The 22488-nt window shown below is 39.6% G+C and overlaps 1 protein-coding gene across 1 annotated transcript in view; it reads right to left on the reverse strand.

Moving 5' to 3' along the window:
• Positions 1-524: 524 nt before the first annotated feature.
• The window catches only part of MANBA (mannosidase beta), a 68652-nt gene continuing 46688 nt past the window's right edge, over positions 525-22488 (reverse strand). The window contains exons 11-17 of the mRNA XM_073639168.1: positions 21280-21447; positions 18512-18730; positions 12925-13089; positions 8011-8155; positions 5829-5971; positions 3018-3275; positions 525-873 (exon numbers count right to left, since the gene is read on the reverse strand). Of these exons, the coding sequence (XP_073495269.1) occupies positions 640-873; positions 3018-3275; positions 5829-5971; positions 8011-8155; positions 12925-13089; positions 18512-18730; positions 21280-21447 (1332 nt within the window). The 3' untranslated portion in view covers positions 525-639. The remainder of the gene's footprint in view (positions 874-3017; positions 3276-5828; positions 5972-8010; positions 8156-12924; positions 13090-18511; positions 18731-21279; positions 21448-22488) is intronic.

Below are 22488 nucleotides of genomic sequence, written 5' to 3' on the forward strand. Positions count from 1 at the left end.
CATTACGATAAATCTGGCACATTGTTTGGCTGTCTGGAGTAAAGGTTCGTTAACCTTACAAAAACTAATGGGCCGTATTAAATGGCCTCTGATTGGCAATCGTTTTATAGCCTGTTTACAAAGGCAGACCGCGGTTAATGATGCTCGCCATACGATTTGTAATACATTGTTCAGTGCACATAGGCGGCCATTGTTCTTGGTAGTGCGAATCTGGTTTACACAGAACAATGTGCCATCGAGAACAATCTTTTGTGCAGCACAAAAGATCATTTCACCAGATGGACAAGCGTTTTGCTCGTTCATCACGCGGTCACCAGCTTGTTTACACTGCAAGCACATTTAGGGGGGCTCAATCACTATAATCTTACATTATAAATGGACATTAAGTTACTGTCATTAATGTTTACTCACCTATGGAGGGTACCCAACAGTTGCTCTTTAAAAATTATGTACTGGCTACTGTTGGAGTTGATAATCAAACTATTCCGCTATAGCCACCCCAAGAAAACTCTTCAAGACACATAGCCAAACAATAATGTATTAAAAATAATTAATTAGAATCCAAATCTTCTATTTAGCATTGGAAAATGTGTACATTCTGGTAGAGCAGCTGGCACCCAGCTCTGTAAACCTCCGCAGTCATTCCTGTTCATAAATGTCTCGTATGGTGGATATGTGGAGTGAACTCTTTAGTGCATTAATACTTGTAGGTTCCCAGGCATAAAAATAAACTACAGTCTTCTCCTCTGTCAGAAGAAAGCCGTTATCACTGAACCGCCCTGCAATGCCCCAGACATCCAGCCAAACAAAAGCAGCTGGACTAGAGCTAATCAGTGTGAACTCATAGGCAGGGTCCGCCATGGAAATAGACACCTGGGTTTAAAAAAAAAGAATAATCACAAAATTACTTGAAAGTTCAAAATTCACATAATTGAAATTTTTGTCTGGCATGGTTAATTGTTCTAGAGCCTGATATTGTGTAGGCGTTAATATAATCATTAGTTTGCTTTATTGACATTGAGAATTATTTATACGATTCTAATGGGATTGTGATCAGTGTGAAATACTGTAACAAAAAGGGATGTACAACCTGAATCATTCATGAAAAGATCATTATTCCTACTATCAATATTTTCCCATTTAACAGGATATTAAGGCTGAGTTCACACGATGCGTTTTTCATGCGTTTCCGCTGCGTTTTTGCAGTTGCGTAAACGCCGCGGAAACGCATTAAAAACGCATGGTAGAAGGGCAGCAATGTTCCCCAATGGAAATCCGCATGTGCTGTGCCCATGATGCGGATTTTTCCGCAGCGTAAACGCTGCGGTCAAAAATCCGCAGCATGTCAATTAATTTTGCGGAAACGCTGCTCTTTTGCCGCCATTGACTTGCATTAGACCGCATGGAATCCGCATCACTGTATATGTTGATGCGCTTTTCATGCGGTCTAATGTGCGGATGGTACCCGGGTGTGGATGAGAGGACTCTCATCCAGACCCAGGTACCATTAAAAAAAAAAAGAATAAAATAAAAAATATATATATTCTCACCTTCTGACGGCCCGCGCTGCGTCCTGCTGGCTTCCCGGGCACTTCGCGGTTGAATGAAGGACCTTCGCTGACGTCAGAGTCATGTGACGGGTCACGTGACGCTGACGTCAGAAGGTCCTACAGTCTTCACTGCCGGCAGCCGGGACCGATGAAGCAGGACACCGGGGGCCATCAGAGGGTAAAGTATAGATTTATTTTTTATTTTTTGACATTCACACACTATATAAATCCATGCCGGTTGCATGGATTTATATAGTGTGAAGTTGACAAGCACTTTCCAAGTGATGCTAAAATCGCTTGGGAAGCGCTTGTCAACCCGCATGCGGAAATGAAAGTGAAGACCGCTTCATTTCCGCATGTCCCTGGCAGGAAACCGCATGTACAATCCGCATGCGTTTTTTCCTGCCAGAGAGATGCAGAAACGCTCAGGAAAAAATCCTGAGCATTTCTGCATCGTGTGCACATACCCTAAAGGTTAGCTATCCTGCAGGGGCCTATACTAGAATTGTTTATCTAAATCACGGCTATTAGCGAGTTTGCTTTTACGGACCAGAGATCTCTTGGTTTTCATCTCCAGCTCTATGGAATATCATGAGATTTTACAGCCCTGGCTCCCACACTAGAGATGGAAGCCCAGGAGACTACATGGATCATGGCTGGACTTTGCTGGTATAAAGTGCAAAAGTACTAATGAAAGGGATTAAGTAAAAAACAATTATAGCGCAGTCTCTTGCAAACATTTTACTGTATAAATGAAGTTACGCTTTGCAAAAATGAAAAAAAACCACCATTCTCTCACAAATCTGTTATGATAGGTTTTAAAAGCTTCTAAAAAATATGGCTTTTAGACATTTATATAGCATATTATGCCCTTTTTTTTTTACATTTGTAACATGCATTTGTGGTGTTTCTGAAATCCTATACAGAAGGATAACGGAAAATGTCACAAAAGAGAGTCATATCCAAAACATGGCGAATTTTGAAAAAAATACAGCAAAACGAATATCTTTTTTAAACAAACAAAAAAAAGTCAATGAATACTACTTTCTAGACTTGAAAATGGTGTTGGAAAACTATTTATGAAGGGTGAGTACACTTTCAGGTAACTTTTCAGAATAAGCTGTCGTGTGTACGTGAGGAATAACATCATTTCTTGCCATTGTATCCTATGTTTTTAGCTCTTATTCCCTCAGCACTAGAAGCCTCAGCAGTTTCTCCTTTTTGCCTGTTTTCCTGCCAGTTCTCCCCCCTCCATAGAGTTCTATGGGCAGCAGATGTAATTTCATCACTTGTTGCAGACAGATTTGAGCAGTTTGAGAGTTAATGATCAGTGCATTAGAGGCAAAGTCACTAATTAGTGGGAAAAGACATTTCTGTAATAGGATATCTTACAAGGTTTCTTATCTTCACTTGTACTGCTGATGTATGACAAAAATAAACTGTAGTTACCATTTAACTAGTACTTACAGTAATATTAGATTTCAGTAGTCCTTGTGCCTCCTTCAGGGAGCTTAAAAAATACCAGCTTTCTGAACCAGAAACGTGTCCATTGTTTAGCAGATGAAAGACGACCACGCTCTTCTGCCTGGTAGTGTTTCCACATCTACTGAGCAGTTCTGTTATGGACTCTTTGTAGATTACTCCAGAACTCATTGCATTTAAAACAAACTCATTTGTCACCTTTTCACAGACTGGTGCTAGAGAGTCCCAATTGTAAACTTTGATCTGAAAGAATAAAATACAAGTTACAATATTTAAACTTATCAAATTAAAATACTTAAAATAACTATTTTAGACCATCTCATTTTACCACCTTAAAGGGAATCTGTCACCCCCTGGGACCTATCAGTCCGATAATATGGGCATACAAGTGATAGAAATGTAAATCTATACTTACCTGTATGTCCCATATTAGCGGTCTTGTGGCTGTGAAATTGCTTTTCAGAAAATCCTTTTTCCTAGGCTTGGATGGCAGGATGCCGGGAGGAAGTAGGGACCGAACCTCATTGTTGCGCACACCGGAGATCACTGGAGCGGAAGTCACAGTGACTCCCGGCGCCTGCGCACTAGAGCAGATCAGTAAAATAGGGCAGGGAGAAAAAAAAAGCGCCTTAAGCTATGGGCGCATTGCGCATGCGCGGGATGTACAACCCTACACTGCACGTCACAGGGCCCTGTGAAGTGCAGGGGAGGGGGGGGGATATTTAAATTAAGCATATAGGCTGCATTTCTTGGAGTCCCCCGGATGCCAAGCCTAGGAAAGAGGATTTTATTTAAAGCAACTTCACAGCCACAAGACCGCTAATATGGGACATACCGGATGTATAGATTTACATTTCTATCACCTGTATGTCCATATTAGCTTTCTGATAGGTCCCACGAGGTGACAGATTCCTTTTAAGTAGCCTGGCAGGATGAAACCACCCATTCATGGGACGTAAGGCTCACTCACACCAGCATATACATCGGACGAGTGCTATCCGATTTTTTATCTGTTAGCACTTGGACCAATGCTAGTGTGCTTTCAAATTGCGTTCAGGCACCCATTCGTTGGCCCCGTTGGGGCTTGTATCCAGATCCCACATAGCAGACTGTGTCTGGGTGGCAGCCTCCAGTAGGCGTAAATGCCTGAAAATGATGCACGTCAGAGAGTACGTTCACTCTGCCGGCACCATTATAGTCTATAAATATCAAAGACTGACAGTCACTTCCAAACAGAAAAGGCCAAGAGTAGCCACCTACATGTATAACTAACAAATAAAGCTGCACTCTGTAATGCTATAGCATGCAAACATGAAATATATGAAATTGGAATTGCATTACTTCTCTAGAAATTAGATTAAAATGAAAATACTTAGCAAATAAAGTGGCTAATTCAAGTATGCGCAGAAGCCAAGGGCAAGGCGATCCTCTTTGCTGGAAACCTAGCCTAATATGATACCTCTCCTGGGCCGAATAGCCTATAACTACATGGGTAGGTAGGATCCAATTACATATATTTCATGTTTGCATGCTATAGCATTACAGAGTGCAGCTTTATTTGTTAGTTACCATATTTTTCTGACTATAAGACGCACTTTTTTCCTCCAAAATTTTGGAGGAAAGTGGGGGGTGCGTCTTATTGGCCGAACACAATATACATGTATATACTATATGGATGTGCGTGGTGGTGGGTGTGGGGGAGAGTCTATTGAAGAGACTGAATGGTCACTGCTCCCGGCATGGGGAGCAGTGACTATTCCGGCACAGCATCTCACACTGTGTGAGGGCACATGGCAGGGACGCCATGTGCGGCTCACACAATGAGAGTGTCGGCAGCAGAGTGGGACAGAGCTGGAGGAGAGAGGAGGTGAGTATGATTGTTTATTTTTTTTTTTTGTGGGCAGAGTGATGGGGGCTCAAGGGGGGCCCCATGCATACCAGGATGGGAGATCAAGGGGTGCCAAGCATTTAGAAGTTGTATCTTTTAAAAACTGGCAGTAGGTTTGGGAGTTGATTTTGAATCCATCTTCAAGCTGAAAAAGGTCCAATTAGCTCATCTTTAATAATACCAGCCCAATGTACCCCACTGCCACCTTACTGGCGTCTGAGTCAAAGAAGGGGTTTGTGCCCGTTACTGATCCAGCCAAGAGCCCATCCATCTGATCCGACAAGAGTCAATCTCATCTCTTCAGTCTATAAAACCTTTGAAAAATTTGTCTTCAGATATTTCTTGGCTCAGTCTTGACGTTTCAACTTCTTTGTCTTGTTCAATGGTGGTTGGGTTTCAGCCTCCTTTCCTTGGCCATGTCTCTCAGCACTGAACATCTTGTACTTCTGGGCACTCCAAGAAGGTGGCAGTTCTGAAATATGACAGCACTGAAGGGTAATGGTTTCCTGGTCGCTTCACATTTGATTCTTCTCAAAATCTTTTGAGGTTAATGTCTTTTTTTCCTCAAAACATTTTTTGCGACCCTGTTGACTATTTGCAACTAAAAAAACTTTTGATGGATCTGAGATCATACCCCAATATCAAGACCGCTAATATTTGGCGGCAAGACTTGCCAAAAATGTCCTCAGGGATGGACAATCACTTTAAATGGTACGGCTTACCCAAGTACAAGAGTCTAGAAAATGCAGCTTGGATCAAAATTAATAAGAGATATCTTAATAACCTTGTTAGGTCTTTTCATAAAAATCTCAATAAATATAAAATATTGTTATTCAAATTAAAAATTTGGTATTTTGGGTCCATCTTTATGCAAGTTTACATTCCAGATTAATATAAAAGAAGCTTACTGCAAGCTTGAAAGAATAATCCTTCAACAGATCAGACACTCCATAAATGTTTAAGGTATCTTGGTCCTCAAATGCACTTGTTGCTACAGGAGCAAAGAAACCTTTGGCATAGTAATGCAGCATTTTCCACTTGCCTTCATATTCTAGAAAACAAAGAATATGTTATCTGATTTGTCTAATTTATGTCATAATTCAGCATTTTATCAAACATGTGGCATAATTTAACGCAATGTGTACTTTAGAAGGAATCTGTCACCACATTTGACCTCTGTAAACTATTAATATGGACATACAGGTTCTAGAATGCCTGAAAAAGTCCTACCTGTATGTCTCATATCAGATGCCTTGTAGTTGAGAAATCATCTTTTATCACTTTATGTAAATGAGCTCTTCCAGGCTATTGGGAGGACGTTGCCTGGAAGCTAACTCGGCCTCCAGAGCTTATTTTACATAAAAGGGGGAGTTATCAGTGTGAGACAAGAAACTAACACAGAAGAGGAGAACTGAACATTGTCTTCTTACAAACATTTTTTGCAGCTTTCACAGCTCTGCTGTATTGCAACAATATTGAAGCAATGTCTGCCTGTGAGATGGAAGCTGAGAGGAACCTGCAGATGTGTCTGGTATATTCACACACAGCTCTGCAGTGAGATCAGGAGAGCAGAGAGCGGCCATCACACATCACACTGTTAACTCCCCCTTCATGTAAAATAAGCTCTGGAGGCAGAATTCTCCCCATAGCCTGGAAGAGATCATTTACATAAAGTGATAACAGATGATTTCTCAACAACAAGGCATCTGATATGAGGCATACAGGTAGGACTTTTTCAGGCATTCTAGAACCTGTATGTCCATATTAATAGCAGTTGAGTTTTAGTTGGAAGTGCAGTGGGGCAAGCACTGCACTTACAGATCTCATTCCTCTCTTGCCCTTCCCTGCCTGACGCCCGACCTCTGTCCTTTGACTTGCTGGTCACTCTTGTCTCAATGACCTACCTCCCCTGCTCAAATTTTTAACCAGGCACAGTCATTGCCCATGGTTGTCTCTTCAGAGGGGGGAGGGGTGGCATACGCTGTTAGCTCCTGATGACATTGGGAAAGCTGGAATATCTATCAGCACGTCTATCTTAGGAGACGACACCAGGCAATGTTGGTGCCTGACCTTTCACTCTATGTAATAGCTAAGGAATGCCTGTACATATATCAGTGATTGAGACGGGTTTTTTTGTGACACATTGTACTTTATGTAAGTGGTAAATTTATATCAATAAAATTCGTTTAATTATGAAATTGGAAATTTGGTGAACATTTTTAAACTTTTGAACTTTGATTTTTTTATGCCCTTATAGCAAATAGTCATAACAAACAAAATGATTAATAAATAACATTTCCCACATGTGTACATTTCCCATCAGCATCCTGTTTTCCAGCTTTCTTTTATTTTACTAGCATGTTAAATGTAATCTGTCAGTAGGATCAAACCTCCAAAGCCGCCTATATGGGCATGTAGGTCATAGAAAGTTGAACGAAATGATACCTTGATATCTGTGAACTGATGTTTTATTCCATAGTAATCCCCATTTTTCTTAATAAGTAAATGAGCTAAGATCTATGGGATGGAAATAATTCACCCCCCCCAATCCCCAGAGAAAACATACTTTTAAAGTTTGTCCAGGAATATTTAAGAGCATTTAGGTTGACTAGTTCAAGAGGCAGGTCATTGATGACTTCTCCCTGCCCCACTCCCACTGACTGATAAGTCTCTCTAAATACACATGGGAAAAGACCTGTCAGTCTAGGGGAGCAAAGCGGATATATATCTTATATGTATATGCTGGTTGCAACATCTACTACGGCGGTTCAGAGTAAAACATACATGAAAGCAATAACAGAGCCGGTCTCTAATTCATATTATCTGTGCTTCGGGCAGCATTAATCAACCCTCAGGTAGCCTAAAAGTAAATTGTTTAAGTGACTTTTTGTGGCTCTTTTCGAGTAAGGAAGACAGATTATCAAAAAAAAATTTCTAGCTTTCAAAATGACCCCTGTAGGATTAAAACAGCCAGATTTGTTACATAAATGTTCAGACAAGTTCCCTTCAAAATTTAGACCAGGGTTATTCAATTCTCTATGTTTTCTTTGCATTGTGTATGCCAAGCTGAAATGTTGGATTCTCACATACCTATAGAAGACCAAGATGGTGCTTGCCAGATATCATTTAATTGCCAGTAGAGAGCACCCATTGTAAAGCCCCGTCCATTCACAATTTCACTCTGACTACGCCTGTAAAATTCAGTCTGCAGCTTGACACACTGAGCCTGCATTACCTGGTGATGAGAAAAACAAGAAGTTTTGTTATCATTTGTCAGGGTGAAAAGTAAACCTTATTCCTTTACTTTTATGATAAAATTGGATAGAAAAGCTCGACTTGTTAAAAAGACAATGTGACTTAGATTGAATGTACCAGGAATGTTTACAGGTGCTCTAGTTTGTACTACTAGATATGGGGTTATATACATGCAAAGTAAAATCCAAAAATATTTGGACAGTGACAAGTTTTGGCATTTTAGCTGTTTACCAAAACATATTCAAGATACAGTGATATAATCAATATGGGCTTAAACTGTCAACTCTCAGCTTTAATTTGAGGATATTCAAATCCCAATTGGAGTAAGGGTTTAGGAATTACAGTTCTTCAATATGTAGCTGCCTCTTTTTAAAAGGAATCTGTTGCTATGAACCCACAACATGCAGTCAAAGAAGCTCTCAAAGGAAGAGAAACATACCATCATTAGCCTGAAAATAAGAAGAAAGCCGTCAGAAAAGATAGCAGAAATGTTAAGAGTGGCCAAATCAACAGTTTGGTACATTCACTAAAAAATAAATAAATAAATAAAAAAATAAATATAGCACTGGTGAGCTTGGGAACTGAAAAAGGCCGGCATGTTCACGGAAGACAACCGTGGCGGATGATCGCAGAATCCTTTCCATGGTGAAAAAAATCCCCTTCACAACATCCACCCAAGTGAAGTACACTCTCCAGGAAATAAAAGTTTCAGTATCTAAGTTTAACATAAAGAGAAAGCTCCATAGGAACAAATACAGAGTGTTCACCACAAGGTGCAAACCATTAATCACAGTAAAAAATAGACAGGCCAGATTAGACTTTGCCAAAAAAAACATCTAAAGAGGCCAGTCCAGTTTTGGAAAAGCATTCTTTGGATAGATGAAACTAAGATCAACCTGTATCACAATGATGGGACGAAAAAAGTATGAAGAAGGCTTGGAACAGCTCATGATCTAAAAGCACACCACAACTTCTGCAAAACATGGTTGAGGCAGTGTGATGGCATGGGCATCAATGGCTTCCAATGGCACTGGGTCACTAGTGTTTATTGATGATATGACTGAAGACAGAAGCAGTCGGAAGAATTCTGAAGTGTACTGGGTTATATTTTCTGCTCAGATTCAACCAAATGCAGCAAATTGGTTGGACGGTGCTTCACAGTACAGATAGACAATGATGATCCAAAACATACTGTGAAAGCAACCCAGGAGTTTTTTAAGGCCAATAATTGGAATATTCTGCAATGGCAGAGTCAATCACCAGACTTCTTCCCCATCGAGAAAGCATTTCACATGCTTAAGACAAAACTTAAGGCAAAAAGACCCACAAACAAGCAACAACTGAAGTCAGCTGCAGTAATGCCCTGGCAAAGCATCACAAAAGGAGAAAACCCAGAGTTTGGTGATGTCCATGGCTTCCAGACTTCAGGCAGTCATTGCCTGGAAAGGATTCTCTACAAAGTATTAAAAATTAACATTTTATTTATGGTAAAGTTATGTTGTCCAATTACTTTTGAGCCCCTGAAATGAAGAAGCTTAGTAGAAATGACATTAAAGTGGCTTGTGTTAGCAGGAAAAGTGTTCACTTTCTATCAAAGGTAACCGGTCAGATTTGTGCTAAAATATCTACAAGCTCTTATTGCAATGTACTACTACTACCTGTTAATTAAAAACGCGAAAGCGTTTAAGTGAAAACTATTTGTGCCAGACAGCTCAGCTTGATTAGATGGAATATACCGTAGATGAAAATATGTCAATCAAGCCAAACGGGCATGAAGAAATCCAGCAAACACTTCACCCCATGTCAGTTTATTTTTTTTATTTTCTTCAAACCAGGTTTTATCTGATACACTGCAGAAAATCATAGGAAAAAACAGGCCCCGATTCATCATTTGCACTTTTTTTAAGTCACTTTCCTTTTTTATCTTGTGGTATTGGTTGCAGTTTTTGGCAAGTTCATCAACATGACAAATGCGATTCATGAATTCGGTGCAAAATAAAAAATGGGCTTTCTTCCTGTTTTGAACTGTTTTTGCGACTTTTGGGGGGCAAAAATTTGCACCAAAAATTAGTCGCACTGACCTATAAACCAGTAGGATAACTGGAGTTGCACCAAATTTTGAGACTTCAAAAAGGCGCAAACAGAATAATGATTGAGTGGAAAAAAAAACAAAAAAAAACAAAGCAGGCAAAAAAAACGATGCGAGGGCAATGAAGAATCAAGGCCAGAGTTAGTTATATGAAAAAGTTTGGGCACCCCTATTAATCTTAAGCTTAATGTTTTATAAAAATTGGTGTTTTTGCAACAGCTATTTCAGTTTGATATATGTAATAACTGTTGGACACAGTAATGTTTCTGCCTTGAAATGAGGTTTATTGTACTAACAGAAAATGTGCAATCTGCATTCAAACAAAATTTGTCAGGTGCATAAGTATGGGCACCTCACCAGAAAAGTGACATTAATATTTAGTAGAGCCTCCTTTTGCAAAAATAACAGCCTCTAGTCGCTTCCTGTAGCTTTTAATGAGTTCCTGGATCCAGGATGAAGGTATTTTTGACCATTCCTCTTTACAAAACAATTCCAGTTCAGTTAAGTTTGATGGTCGTCGAGCATGGACAGCCCTCTTCAAATGATCCCACAGATGTTCAATGATATTCAGGTCTGGGGACTCGGATGGCCATTCCAGAACATTGTAATTGTTCCTCTGCATGAATGCCTGAGTAGATTTGGAGCGGTGTTTTGGATCATTGTCTTGCTGAAAGATCCATCCCCTGCGTAACTTCAACTTTATTACTGATTCTTGAACATTATTGTCAAGAATCTGCTGATACTGAGTGGAATCCATGCGTCCCTCAACTTTAACAAGATTCCCGGTGCCGGCATTGGCCACACAGCCCCAAAGCATGATGGAACCTCCACCAAATTTTACTGTGGGTAGCAAGTGTTTTTCTTGGAATGCTGTGTTTTTTTGCCGCCATGCATAACGCCTTTTTGTATGACCAAACAACTCAATCTTGGTTTCATCAGTCCACAGGACCTTCTTCCAAAAAGAAATTGGCTTCTCCAAATGTGCTTTTGCATACCTCAGCCGACTCTGTTTGTGGCGTGCTTGCAGAAACGGCTTCTTTCGCATCACTCTCCCATACAGCTTCTCCTTGTGCAAAGTGCGTTGTATAGTTGACCGATGCACAGTGACACCATCTGCAGCAAGTTGATGCTGCAGCTCTCTGGAGGTGGTCTGAGGATTGTCCTTGACTGATCTCACCATTCTTCTTCTCTGCCTTTCTGATGTTTTTCTTGGCCTGCCACTTCTGGCCTTAACAAGAACTGTCCCTGTGTTCTTCCATTTCCTTACTATGTTCCTCACAGTGGAAACTGACAGGTTAAATCTCTGAGACAGCTTTTTGTATCCTTCCCCTGAACAACTATGTTGAATAATCTTTGTTTTCAGATCATTTGACAATTGTTTTGAGGAGCCCATGATGCCACTCTTCAGAGGAGATTCAAACAGGAGAACAACTTGCAAGTGGCCACTTTAAGTAGCTTTTCTCATGATTGCATACACCTGGCTCTAAAGTTCAAAGCTCAATGAGGTTACAAAACCAAAAAAAGTGCTTTAGTAAGTCAGTAAAAAGTAGGTAGGAGTATTTAAAACAAGAAAATGATAAGGGTGCCCATACTTATGCACCTGACAAATTTTGTTTGAATGCAGATTGCACATTTTCTGTTAGTACAATAAACCTCATTTCAAGGCAGAAACATTACTGTGTCCAACAGTTATTACATATATCATACTGAAATAGCTGTTGCAAAAACACCAATTTTTATAAAACATTAAGCTTAAGATTAATAGGGGTGCCCAAACTTTTTCATATAACTGTATTTGTAATGGAGGAGCTTGTCAGTATGTTTTTTTTAATGTTCAACTTTTTGTGCCGATTTATTTATAATATTTCTTTCCCGAGATTGGGTGTAGGTTTCTATTCTGGTAATTTCGGCCTTTGTATTTTTGCCGCCTGCACCTGCCACTAGTGATATCTAATGAGCCTACTGCATACTGTTAGATTATGTCCAGTGTATGCACAATATGCAGTAAGCAACTCATAATGGTGGATACTGGCAACCGGTCATCATTTAATTGTATGTCTATGCAAGGGATTTCGAGAGCTTTAACAAAAAGAGGCAACTTAAATGGCTAAAAAGGTATACCATGAAATGACATCAGCAAAAAAAAATGTGAGTAAATACAAAATAGTTTACAGAGGCTTTCCACTACTATGATATTGATGACCTGATTACCTGGATGATAATAGTGGTAGTGTACGCAAGCCGGAAAATTATGACACTGGTGAGAATAGTACTATTCTCAGTAGCAGTGTTTGCATGTTTTCTTTGTCACAGAGAGAACTTAGCAGGGTTGATCCTACTGAAAGATTCTCTTTAAGATTGTAAAATAACACTGGTCTAAATAAATTTTCCCCTTTGTCTTTATTGAGCCCCCTACTGGAGGTTACAGGTACAGAAAATTTGATATTATAAGGTTGACGAATTATATATACTCTTTTGTACCCATTTACATAAAATAGATTATATAATACAATTAAAAACCTTTTAGCGCCAATTCCAAAATTAATTGAGAACCCTCTTCTAAGGCCACATACAGCACAGCCTCTAAATTGTACATAGACAACACATCAACTATTATAATCACACCAACACAAAGCCAGTTAGAAAAGAAATCATTCTACCTGAGAGAGGTATAAAGTGTCATGGAACTGTTTTACGGGATCAGCGTTCTTTGGCATCTTATAGTGGACACCGGCCTGGAACATCATTTGCTCATTTCCTGAATCATGATGTTGACGATGATCACTGAAGTTGCTAGAGTAAGACCAGTCCTCAGGAGCAGACACCTAAAGTAAAATATAATTCATCATTACAAGAGTCCTGACTGATGAAATTTCTACTGTACTTTACAGCCATGTTCACTCAGGACAGATTTACTATAAATGGTCCACTAGAATCCCACAGCAATCTACAGTGCAAATAAATGGGTTTTCATTCATTAACCCCTTCCTGACACTTGCTGCCAGGTGTTAGCAGATTCTGACAGCTGATACGCAGGATTCAGTGCCAGGAGTGGTGCCCTCACCGCTCCCGTCACTGTTAAATGCTGCGATCGATATCGATCAGAGCATTTAGCGAGCCAGGCAGAGGGAAGAAGCCCCTCTGCTCTTGGATCGGCGCCCCACAACATCATCGCAGGGGCCCGATCGTTGCTATGGTGATCAGATGTCGTCCAGGTCACCAGAGCTAGCAAACTTGCTAGATCATGCTCAGAGCAAACTGTAGCAAGTTTGTGTGCTCCTGCATCCCAATACTTTATAAGCGATCAGGCTGAAAAAAAGTGAAAGGCCAATAGAGGGACAAAATAAAAAAGTGAAAAAAAAAATTGTAAAATTATAAATATTATATATATATATACACACACACACAAAATTAAAATCACAAGATAATGAAAAAAAAAAAGGAAAAATATATTTTTTTATATTGTGCCCATAAATCAATATTTTTCTGAGAAATAAAATACACATATTTGGTATCGCAGCGTCTAGAACGACTTGACCTATAAAACTGTCCCACTAGTTAAACCATACAGTGAACACCGTAAAAAACAAAAGAGGAGGCAAAAATGATGCTTTATCATGATACCGCCAGGGCAGTGCGGTTCGGTAAGCCAAACCTCCAACTCCGACTTCTCAATTTCCATAACACTGACCCCCTCATACATGGCTCAGGTTTAAGTGATAAATTTACTGTAGCAAAAATTAATCTCAGCTAAAAGTCTAGACCCTTAGATCAGGATTAGGACATTTCATAACTTTCCCAAATTCTTATGAAAAAAATATTCCCCACAAACTGCATTGAACTACTGTACCCAATTTATTATATGTTTTAGAAGTTGGAGTCGGTCCATTTTATACCAACTCCGATTCAGACTCCACCAAAATGGACACAGACTCCGACTCCACAGCCCTGGATACCGCCGAACAAAAAGTGGAATAAAACGCGATCAAAAAGACAAATGTAAATAAAAATGTCATCTATGAAAACGTCATCTTGTCGCGCAAAAAACAAGCCGTCATACAGCTCCATCAGCGGAAAAATAAGAAAGTTATAGTTCTCAGAATAAAGCGATGCAAAAATAATTATTTTTTCTATAAAATAGTATTTATTGTGTAAAAGCACCAAAACATAAAAAAATTATATAAATGTGGTATCGCTGTAAACGGACTGACCTGAAGAATAAAGCTGCCTTATCAATTTTACCACACGCGGAACAAAAATAAACAAAAAAAAAAAACAATTCCTGAATTGCAGGTTCTTGTTTATTCTGCCTCCCAAAAATTGGAATAGAAAGCTATCAAAAAATGTCATGTGCCCGAAATTGGTACGGATAAAAAAGTCAACTCGCCCCAAAAAAAACAAGTCTTCACATGACACTGTCGGACGAAATTTGGAAAAATTATAGATCTCAAAATATGGCGAAAAAAAAAAATAGTTTTTGCAATAAAAAGCATCTTTTAGTGTGTGCATCTGCCAAACATAAAAACTCAATGTAAATAAGGTATCGCTGTAATCGCAGACCCGAAGAATAAAATCGTTTAATCACTTATACCGCACGAGGAACAGCGTAAAAAATAAATAAAACCAATTCTTCACCTGCTACTGATTTATTCATTCTGCCTCACAAAGATCGCAGTATGGCTTGGGTCACATTTATCCTGCATTCTGCACTTACACTGGGATTTCTGTGCAAATCTCTGAAATACATGATTCAGACAGAACCCCCCGGCAGAATATTCCCTATAATGAGGCAGATGGGGGCACTGTGGACGCCGTCTGGCCTATAATCCTGCAGTGTCCGTCTTTTTAGGCGTGCATAAAAGTACAGTCGGGCACAGTTTTGCGCACTTCTGAAAAGGACAACGCTGAACAGAAACCAGAGTCCAGTGTAACTCTGCTGCCTCATTATAGTGAATGGGTCCCTCGGGGATTTCATCTGAATCATGTCACTCGGAGATTTAGATGGAAACCCCAATATAAGTGCTCAGCGTAGAGCGCTGGATAAATGTGATCCAAAATGTTATGTAAAATCTTCCTAACAAAAGCTTCAAATCAATCTACAAAAAAAAGCAAGTCCCCACTCAGATCAGTCATCTGTCAATGGAAATATAGGGGCTTCCACGTTACGGGTAGCACAAAGACTCTGGAAAAGCGCTACGGCTTCTCGCCCTCCAAAAGAAATTCAGCAAATTCTGCATTCCCAAATCCAAATGCCCCCCTCCCTTCTGAGCTCCAGTGTGTGCCTAAACCGCAGTTAGCGTCCACATGTTTGGCATTTCTGTAGCGATGAAAGCCCACCTAATTTACGGGTGCATGTCTCCAGAAGCACATGCTCGCCAGAATGTACTGGTCACTACAATGGCAGCTTGCAATTTTTAGTCAGCAACATCCACTGCTGCTTATTTCTGGAAAAGAGCCATGGAGTCAAAATCATCACTACACTTGCAGACAAATACCCAAAGGGGTATAATTTACAAAATGAATTCACAATTCTGCTATTATAGCACTTAGGGGCTCGGTGTATGGAGTTCGCAAACTATTCTAGAAAAATCTGCGCTTTAGGAGGCAAATCCCTCCAGAGTCTCGCCATATGGCTAAGCAGTACTGTACAGCCACATATGGGGTATTTCTACATTCAGCAGAAATTGTGGGACAAATTTTGGTGCCATTTGTACCCATTTCCCAGTGTGAAAATGTAAAATCTGGGGCTAAAACAACATTTTGGTGGTAAAAATGTAATGATTTTTTTCCTGCACTGCCCAATGGTATAAAATTCTGTGACCCACCCGTGGTGTCAATATGATCACTGCACCCCAAGACGAATTCATTGAGAGGTGTAGTTTGTAAAGTTGGGTCTCTTGGGGGAGTTGGGGGGGGGATCTGCTGTTCTGGCAATACAGGAGCCCTGGCAATGTGACATGGCACTCTCAAACCAGTCCAGCAAAATATGAACTCAAATATGGTGCATCTTCCTTTCCGAGTTTTGCACTGTGCCTCAAAAGTATTTTTTTGACCACATATGGAGTATCGGTGGACACAGCAAAGATTGCACAACAAATTTTGGTGTCCTTTTTCTCCTGCTACCCTTGTGAAAAAAGAAAAATTTTTGGTCAAAAACAACATTTTTGTGGGAAAAAAATATTTTTTTTCATTTTTACAGATCCACGTTTTACAATTCTGTGAAGCACTTGTGGGATCAAGGTGCTCACCACACATTTAAATAAATTCTTTGAGGGGTCTAGTTTCCAAAATGGGGTCACTCCTTCCTTTCTGAGTCCTGCCGTGCTTCCAAAACACTAGTTTTCCCCCACATATGGGGTATCTGTGTGCTCAGAAGAAATTGCACAACAAATCTTGGGGTCCATTTTCTACTGTTACCCCTTTGAAAATAAAAAATCTAATTTTTCCCACAAATATTTTATTTTCACAAACTCCTGTGAAGCACCTGGGGTTTCAAGGTGCTCACCACACATCTAGATAAGTTCCCTGAGGGATCTAGTTTCTAATATGGTGTCACTTGTGGGGGTTTCTTCTATTTAGGCACATCAGGGGCTCTCCAAACGCAACATGGCGTCCGCTAATTATTCCAGCAAATTTTGCATTCAAAAAGACAAATGGTGCTCCTTCCCTTCTAAACCATGCTATGGCCCAAACAGTGGTTTTCCTTCTCATATTGGGAATCGATGTACTCAGGAGAAATTGCACAACAAATTTTATGGCACAATTTTTCCTGGTAGCCTTGTGAAAATGCAAAATTGGAGGCAAAAAAACCCAAACATTTTTGTGGGAAAAATGTAATTTTTTATTTTCTCTGCTCAACATTATAAACTTCTGTGAAGCACCTTGGTGCAATTTCACCTGTTACCCATGTGAAAATTGAAAAATCTGGGTCTAAAGTAAAATTTTTGTGAAAAAAAAAAGTCAAATGTTCATTTCTTCCATCCACATTCCATTAATTCCTGAGAAGCACCTGAAGGAATAAAACTTCTTGAATGTGATTTTAAGCACCTTGAAGGGTGCAGTTTGTAGAATGATGTCACTTTTTGGGTATTTTCTGTCATATAGGCCCCTCAGTGTCACTTAAACTGTGATGTGGCCCCTAAAAAAACAAAAAAAAAAAAGAAAAATCGCTGGTCAACTTTTAACCCTAACAAAAGAAAAAGTATGTTTTCAAAATTATGCTGATGTAAAGTAGACATGTGGGAAATGTTATTTATTAACTATTGTGTGACATAACTCTGATTTAAGGGCATAAGAATTGAAAATTTTCATTTTTTCCACAAATAAACGCAAGTCATAACAAACAAATGTTACCACTATCACGCAGTACAATATGTCACGAAAAAAAAAACAATCTCACAATCAGTATGATCCAGAGTTAAAGTGACAGTTGTCAGAATTGTAAAATTTGGCCCGGTCATGAAGGTGAAAACAGGCTTGGAGTTGAAGGGATTACGTTTAGTTCATTACAGATGTTCACATCTACAACACAAGCTATTCTATTGGACAAGGATGAAGGATTTTGCTTTTGAGTCTACTCTTGGCATTACAAAGGGTGAAATAGACAGGCAAATAAATGTGCACTTTTGTTGTATATTTTCTGCAAATTTTTCTGCAGCAGATTGGCCCCATGTGAACATAGCCTAAGAAAAAAAACAAACAACAAATAAAAGGTTCTCATGGTTAGCAGCTATTAAAAGTCAATATTGCGCAAGAAAACCAATTAGATCAATGATGTCATTTTCTAATCTAAGAACTCTATGCCAAATATTGGGTTTGAAGGGTTTGTTCAGTCTAAAACGACAAGTCTGCAGTCATTCTATATGACTGCAGACTTGTGAATCCTCATATCACGTGCACTGTGCAGATTTTCCAGTGTCAGCACCGGGAATGGAGGTTATGTGACCACAAGTATGCAATATGCTTATGCCCAGCCACAATCCGACTAGATGGGCGCAGCCTCACTCAATGCAAGTGTATTGAGCGACGCCGGAAAGTCTAGTCGGAATGTGGTCTAGAGTATGCATACCGCATACTTGCGGTCACATGACCGCCGTTCCTGAAAAGCATTATATACATGCTTTCCTTTACATGATATCCGGATCATGAAACTAAAATTTGGGAACTAGATGAGAATATTCTGTAACAATTCTCAACGCTCCACAATAGAGTTTTTTTCTTGACCTTCATGACAATGATGAAATATACCTTTTGTATCGTACTAAATGATGGCCAAGACTGAAAACCATATTCTGAAGCTAGGCGAGGTTTGGGGTAGGTTGTCCAGTTCCAACAATCTGTCATATAGTTGTAGTAATGAACGTCACCATAGTGATTGTCATATGGGTCTTTAGAAATCCAGTTTTCTTGTACAGTCTCTTTCCCATTAGTAGGGCTCGAAGCAATGAAAGGACGAGTTATATCCATCTGAGAAGAGATAACATCAGGCAACAATTAAAGTATAACTGCTTTTTTGGGCGACTTTTCAGTGCTGTGTGTATGACTTGTATCCTACATTTTAGTGGATTTTCCCTTGAAGGATCTACTCAATAGCTTTTTTTGTGCTCTGCCCCTTTCTCCTTCCAGTCTCTTCACTCACCCTCTCTATATAGACTTCTATATTCAGGAAGTCTACCTGATCCCTCAGTGAAGAGAGAACTAAAGGCAGAGATGAGGATTTTTTTGAGAGTGAACGATCAGTGCAGCAAACAGAGGGAGAGAAGTGAAAAGTGTGGAAAGATCTATTACAAGGTTTCTTCTTTTTTTACACTTGTGCTGTTGATTTATAAAAAAAAAAATGTACAAGTGTTGTTCTCTGTGTGTAGTTTTTATCAGATCAATCTCACAGGCTCCTTGGTTTCTGTGTCTTAAATATTGATGGATAACACTTATGGGCTCTAATAGGGTAATAGAGTGCCTGTTACAGTGAGCCTGGTGTAAATCAGAAATTAGTGTGGCCAAAGAAATGTTTAAAAGAATGGATTCCCCTTCACAGAGTTAAAGAGGACTTGTGACCAGGTCAACAGTGGCCAATTTTCATTCTTCTCTTAATCCTGATGCACCACTGAGAATTCCATTTTTCGTAAATCTGCCTTACGGTTCCAGAGATATGGACCTTTTTGTTTGGTGCTAGTTTTTATGGTCTTTACTAAGGGGATGTTTCTCACAGGATAATAATGCAGAGCAGTCTAAAGACACCCCAGAGAATCCTCTGAGCTACATCCCCTTGGTAAAGATCATAAAAATTAGCACTAAATAAATAGTCACATCTCTGGTACTGTACTGTGAATAAAAAAAAAAAAAAAAGCGGAATACTCAGGAGCAGCAGGAATAAAAAAAGTAGCAAAAACTGCCCACTTTTGACCTGACGACATGTCCTCTTCAGGGTAGGTTCACACAAGTGTCTAAAAATTTGTTTCGAGTTTCATCCAGAAAAACAGAATTTCTCACTTGTCAGTTCCGTAGTCAATCCGTTTTTAATAGTCGCAGCTATTAATCATTTATAAGACCATTCACAGCTTCTTATGTTACAGAATTGCAATGTCTCTGTAAAAAAAACAAATGCCATACTGTGGCTCCATATGTGATCCGATTTTATTTGCACACCCTTAGACTTGAATGGGTGAGTCACATACGATTTATGGAAGAAAGTAGTGCATGCTACAATATTTTTCATATGCAGATTCAGTAAAAAAAAAAAAATTTAAAAAAAATCGCTCCCCTGCACTGCCCCATTGAATAACATTGGACCTCATCTTCACCCACCTCTGTTCCCTATCTAACCTCTCTAACTCACCTCTCCCTCTTTCTGACCACAACCTACTCACATTCTCTTCCCTCTCCTCTCCAGGTGCACAAGCACCACTCCACAAGCTTGCACACCCTCGCAGAAATATCAAACACCTTGACCTACACTCACTCTCTGAATCCCTTCTCCCTCTCACAGGCATAAGTTCATTACACGATGCAAATGATTCTGCCACTTTATATAACACCACAACAGCTGCAGATCTCAATTCGGCCCCCTCACACATAAAGCTCACCCAACTCAACTGGCAACACTAGCACACCGACCTGACTAAAGAACTGCAAAGGGCCTCCAGGGTTGCTGAGCAGAAATGGAAAAGGTCCCACTCCAATGAGCACTTCATTGCATTAAAACAGTCCCTCACTACCTTGAAGTCCACACTTACTGCAGCAAAAAAAAACATATGTCTCATATCCTCCCTGTCTCACAACCGTAAACAGCTATTCAAAACTTTCAATTCTCTCCTCTGTCCCCTAGTGCCTCCTCCCTCTCCTCTCAGCCGAAGACTTTGCCACATTCTTCAAGCATAAGATAGACACCATCAGACAAAGCTTTAGCCTAAAGTCCCCTCAGCCCCTCCTCACACCTACTCAACCATCCTCCTCCAAAACCAGCTTCTCCACCATTACAGACAATCAACTCTCCTCTTTACTCTCCAAATCACACCTCACCACCAGCGAACTTGACCCAATCGCGTCCCACCTCATCCCTAACCTTACCACTATCCTCATCCCAACCCTAACCCACCTTTTCAACCTGTCACTAACAACTGGTGTCTTCCCCTCATGCTTCAAACATGCCTCAATCACACCTATCCTCAAAAAGCCCTCCCTTGACCCATCCTCTCTGTCTAGCTATCGCCCCATATCACTTCTCCCCTATGCCTCTAAATTTGTGGACATCAATGTGAAAAAAGCTCATCTAGGCTCAGCCATAATAGACCTGCTGTACAGGGTAGCGGTACACTGTAAATAAGATGGTTTTTATACGTTTTTTTTTATTTCACTAATTCGGAGTGTGACACGTTGTGCGGAACATGAAATGTCAATAGTTAAGCATGTATATACAAGCCAAACTTACATTTAAAAAAGAATAAAAGAGGAACATAAGGAGGGTCACATTTGAAAGATCTTTATTGAACCAAAACCATTAAAGAGTTACCACTTACCTTGAGGACAAGCTCTCTGACAGTTTTTATGTAAAGGGTCAGATAATCCTTTACATAAACCTCCTTCATGTAACTTGGTATTGAAAACCAGTTACTGGCGATGGCAGCCTCATTTTCATTATTGCCACTCCACACAATAATACAAGGGTGAGATTTAAGTCTTCTAATCTGTAATAATCACCAAAATATCAAACTTTATACAGTAAAATATCACTATTTTTAGAGCACACATTATTTTCAGAGAATTCTCTATTTTTATATGCGGCTAAAATAGATTACAGGAAGGAAATCTACTATGGAAGAATAATGAAGATGAGTCAGCACACAGTGTGGAGCAGTCTATGAAATATGGAAAAACTAACCAAGTCCTAACATACCGTAAATCATTATTTATGGACACAAATTAAAAACAACTGCAGATCTGTCAGGATTCACAGGATCGCTGATTGTTTCTTCCGACTTATTTTAAATGTCATTTCAATTTCGGAAATATTTGGAAGATATTAAAAAGAAAACTTCCTCAGGCTCCCATACCGACACCACGCATTTATTGATCCATTTATATAATTCCTAACAAGCCCCTTTTCGTGGCTTTCAAATGTTTACATATGCCTAAAATCAATTTCATAACTGGGCTTGCGATACGCTCATTAGTGGGCATCTAGTCATAGGGGCGTTGCTTTCCCCCACACTAATCTTCCCGCTAATTATGTTATCACACTCCTGTGGGTGCGAGTTACCCGATTTGTAAGAGCGGCGTCTCCACCTGTTCTTTGCAACTCTGCCTCGTTGACAATGTGCACTGAAGCCGAGTGTACGCACACCAACTTCATTGTCGTGCTGCGCATGCCCAAGGAGGTAGCGGTGACATAAAACTCAATGTGTTTTATCACCGACTCTTTGCAAATGTCGCAAGTCTAGTTATAAAATTTATTTTAGACATGTTCAAAAATCTATAACAAAAAAAAAAAAAAAAACACAAATGGGCTTGTTAGGAAGTATATAAAAAGATCAATAATTACATGGGGACAGTTTGGGGGAACTGGATAAGCTGTTAGGCTCCTTTTAAATCATTAATGCTTTGCCATTTCTTCAGACTGCAATTTTAGGAGTGTAATAAAGGGTTCTTCAGGATTTTGCAAAACTTGACAAATAGTAGAGAATGATTTAAAATAAAGATATAACTAGTCATGAGCGTAAGTGCTCATT

The sequence above is a fragment of the Phyllobates terribilis genome, unplaced genomic scaffold (assembly GCF_046119375.1).
Source record: "Phyllobates terribilis strain yellow unplaced genomic scaffold, ASM4611937v1 Scaffold_1__5_contigs__length_1240528914, whole genome shotgun sequence".
NCBI classification, from domain to species: domain Eukaryota; kingdom Metazoa; phylum Chordata; class Amphibia; order Anura; family Dendrobatidae; genus Phyllobates; species Phyllobates terribilis.